This window comes from Cicer arietinum, chromosome 3 (assembly GCF_000331145.2).
Source record: "Cicer arietinum cultivar CDC Frontier isolate Library 1 chromosome 3, Cicar.CDCFrontier_v2.0, whole genome shotgun sequence".
NCBI classification, from domain to species: Eukaryota; Viridiplantae; Streptophyta; class Magnoliopsida; order Fabales; family Fabaceae; genus Cicer; species Cicer arietinum.
Window position 1 is genome coordinate 4,077,452 of NC_021162.2, and position 4,506 is coordinate 4,081,957.

At 30.3% G+C, this 4,506-nt stretch overlaps 1 protein-coding gene across 1 annotated transcript in view; it reads right to left on the reverse strand.

Annotated features, from left to right (window-relative positions):
- Nucleotides 1-3,665: 3,665 nt before the first annotated feature.
- Nucleotides 3,666-4,506, reverse strand: part of LOC101499229 (GDSL esterase/lipase At5g45910-like) — a 10,458-nt gene continuing 9,617 nt past the window's right edge. The window contains exons 4-5 of the mRNA XM_004491807.4: nt 4,106-4,379; nt 3,666-4,002 (exon numbers count right to left, since the gene is read on the reverse strand). Coding sequence (XP_004491864.1) covers nt 3,761-4,002; nt 4,106-4,379 — 516 coding nt within the window. The 3' untranslated portion in view covers nt 3,666-3,760. The remainder of the gene's footprint in view (nt 4,003-4,105; nt 4,380-4,506) is intronic.

Consider the following 4,506-nt stretch of genomic DNA (forward strand, 5'->3'; position numbering starts at 1 on the left):
AATCACTTATCTAGATAAATAAAAAACGATGTGAAAGTTTGAGAAAGATGAAGAGGGATGTGGTTTATAAGGATATGTTTAGGATGTGCAACTTCAGACAAATTCCTTCCGATCGAAACTGCAAATGCAAATCTGGAGCAGAGAAAAATTGGCAAAAAAAATCTATATTGTGGGGAATTTTTATGAAAATAAGAGGGAAAATAAAATCCCTAGTTATTAACAAAACATTACCATAATACTCTCTTTATGAATCAATTAAAGATTAAATATGAAAATAGTCCATGTAAAATGCAAAAAAAATTATTTTAGTCCTTCCTTGCAATATAAATCAAGGAGGTAACATACTCAACTTCTCTCTCTAACAAAATTAACAAGTAATTACTAAGATTTGTTATTTAAAAAAATATGGCATATACATGTGTGGTTGTTTGTAATTTGTTGACCATAAACATTTTTATAGTGATGATACATAAAATAATCTCATGATAAAAATGATACTACTTTCGTCACTATTATAAGAGAACTACATCTCGCAATTTTGTAGCAGTTTTAAATGTGAGATTTGAAAAAACACCATTTCCACCGATCTCTCCAAAAAAACAACAATCACTGTTTTTAGTAGCTATCGGTTAAGTGGGCTCCATCCCAATCACTGCTTCGGTTAAGTGGGCTCCATCCCAATCTATTAGTTCAGTGAATTAGTTGTCGCTGGTGGTGGGAGACCATTACGTATGAAATAATCGAATTCAAGTGCAGTGGCACCGGCATATGCAAAATTTACTCCCTTCTTTATATCTGCTTGGCTTTTGGTGATATTCTTATAGGCCGGCAAAAATGGCAACCGGTACGCCTCAGCTACAGTTAATTGACCATTAGCTAGTGAGTATTTTAATATCCATCCCAATATTAGTTCAGTGAATTAGTTGTCGCTGGTGGTGGGAGACCATTACGTATGAAATAATCGAATTCAAGTGCAGTGGCACCGGCATATGCAAAATTTACTCCCTTCTTTATATATGCTTGGCTTTTGGTGATATTCTTATAGGCCGGCAAAAATGGCAACCGGTACGCCTCAGCTACAGTTAATTGACCATTAGCTAGTGAGTATTTTAATAAAAAAAAATATATCAACATTAAGTATCATAGATTTTAATCCAGCAATTATATCAAATAGAGTATGTTACAGTGCTGGCTAGTATTTTTCATATTTATCATTTCTTGAATATGTGTAAAGTTACCTATGAAATCTATGAGGATTCGTCCATCTGACATACGCCCTGATGGATGTTTAAAGTACGTGGAACCATAAGCACCATTTTTATTCATAGTTGGATAGTCAGTTGCAGCATTTCCAGTGTCACTTGTAGAGTCACCAAAGTTGAAGATAGCTTCATACGGCAGAGGGTTTCCATTTGAAACAATACTTCCAAAAAAACCACATGCGAATGTGATAATGAAGAGAATAAAGATCTTCATGGTGTTATAGAAATATTAGAAATGCCTTGTGTTTTTGTGATTTTAGAAAGGGTATTGATCTGCTTTATATATTTTCCACTTACCCATTTGTCCTGTCACGTAACGATCTTTTTTAATTTGCGGGTTGTAAACTATTTAACTATTTTTAGTTTTGTAATCTATGATGTTAGATCCAACTCACACTATCCAACGCATACCCATCAATGAGCAAACATTTATTACCTTACGATGAACATTATTTGTTGTCATTGTTTTGGTTCTTTCTATTGTTGTTGCTTCCACTTTCTATTTTTGTTGTTTTCATCTAAACACTCTAAAACAAGATTCATACGCTAAAATTACAGGTCATAGTAAATCTTCTTTTTTCTAAAGTTCATAACATTTCTAAGAGAAATACTAACAAGTATTTTTTTCCCAAGCGAACTTGCTAAGGAATAAAAAAATAAAATGTAATTGTGGAAGTTGTGTATACACTACTTTAACTTGTTTATGCAAGCATTTCAGAGTTAAAATAGTATCAAAATGTGAAGATGTGAAGAAGTAGAGTTTAATCTATATTATAGGATTGCGTTGTCTTGTGATTAATGTGAATCGAAGGTGATAATAATTTCTTAGATGATTTGATGTTATAATATGATATTGATTTTCTAGGATTAATTTTGACCTTATAATGAGATATTATTTCTTTGAATGCTTTGATATACTATGATGCTTACGATGAAGTTCTATTATTAACATGATTTTGAAACTCACCCACGTCGTTCTTTGTGCTTGACTGATTTGATTTGACGTTTGTGAAACCGCGGTTACTATATGTTAATGAGTCTTCGAGTTCAAATTCGGGAAAACTCTCACTCTGATATGTGATACGGGGAATGTGATTGATAGGTTGTATTTTACTTATTTAATAAGAAACTACTTTTTGTAAGAAAACATTGTTAGTAAGCTTCTTAAATTAAATTAAGAAATTATAGTTAAATCAAATTTATTGAGATTGACCTGTTCTATTTAAGGAATAAAGTTTTAAATTGTTCCATGTGTATCTTGATAAAAGTGATATTCTTAATCACTTGTAAAAGTTTCATTTTTCTTTGAAATTTTTTTCATTTATCAGCTGCGAATTTTTTCAAAATATAGTGTAATTTATTATATATAGTGTTTTGGGGTTTAGGGTGTTACATTTGAGAGATTATAGGTTTTTTAAAAGGAAAAGTGAAAGTTTGGGAAAGATGAAGAGGGACGTGGTTTATAAGGATATGTTTAGGATGTGCAAATTCAGACAAATTCCTTCCGATCGAAACTGCAAATGCAAATCTGGAGCAGAGAAAAATTGGCAAAAAAAATCTATATTGTGGGGAATTTTATGAAAATAAGAGGGAAAAGAAAATCCCTAGTTATTAACAAAACATTACCATAATACTCTCTTTATGAATCAATTAACAAAACATTACCAAAAAAATCTCTTTATGAATCAATTGAAGATTAAATTTGAAAATAGTTCATGTAAAATGCAAAAAAAAATTATTTTAGTCCTTCCTTGCAATATAAAACAAGGAGGTAACATACTCAACTTCTCTCTCTCACAAAATTAACAAGTAATTACTAAGATTTGTTATTTAAAAATATATGGCATATACATGTGTGGTTGTTTGTAATTTGTTGACCATAAACATTTTTATAGTGATGATATATAAAATAATCTCATGATAAAAATGATACTACTTTCGTCACTATTATAAGAGAACTACATCTCGCAATTTTGTAGCAGTTTTAAATGTGAGATGTGAAAAAACACCATTTCCACCGATCTCTCCAACAAAACAACAATCACTGTTTTTAGTAACTATCGCACCTTGTGTCTCAACAAAACAAAGTTATGTTAGTCATATTGAAGAAAATTTATTTCTCCTTTTTTTTATTTCATAACACTCATTTACTTACACTTTTATTTAAAATAAAATAAAAATCATTATATTTTTCAATAACTTAATATTTACTCGTGCATGATAAAGGTCTTACACTAGTATTAATCAAATAACAATGCGATATTTGTTTTACAAAATAATGAGAATACTTATTATGTATACGTAAATTAACCTTTTGCAAATAAAACTATTTATCGAACATAATTAAGTTTTATTGTGTTTATTGATAATATATCAAGTTGAAAAGAAACTAATATTCATTTTACAACATACATATATGTTTCTCCTATTAATGACAAATTTTAATTGTGTACATAACTCATCAAAGAAATCATTTCTCAATGCTTGTATTGCAAGTTCTAAGCTATTTTGAAAGGAGCGGGTTTAAGAGAAGGGTTTGTAAAAGGGCCTTCGACTAATCCTTTTGCTATTAGTTTATAAGCTGCTTCGGTTAAGTGGGCTCCATCCCAATCTATTAGTTTTGAAGGATCAGAGCAAATTGTTGTACCAGGATTTCCACAAAACATAAGTGCATTAACATGGTACGGTCCATCTCCTCCACAACATGCTTTCAAAATCTCAACTTTATCAGAAGTAAAGCCTGCATCATTAATGTAGATTAAATAATATATGTGATTAAATGAATTTGACAGGAAAAAATCATTGTAAACTTATCGAGAAAAGAAAATAATTGATCCACACACCATATTGTTGTGGAGCTTGATATAAACGTTTGGTGGCGCCGTAGTAGTCAAAGTATATTATCTTTGCTTGAGGGTGTTTCTGTCTTAATGTCTCTATGGAATTTTTGAGTTGTTCATTATAGTATTCAGCGAAAGTATTGTAAGCTATCAAGAAGCCAAATTCATCATAGTCTTCTTTCTTCTTACTATTCACAAAGTTCAATACGCCAGCATTACACCCCAATGGAAAGTTCCCTGGAATTACTAGTTCTACTGCTCCTTCTTCAATTAATGCCTGACAAATAGAGAAAAATAAATCATTATTACGTTTTCCCAACACTAATGTTTATTAAATAATATATATATATATACATAAAATTTAAACCTAGTTATTTTTAACTATTTCAATTTGATATAACATA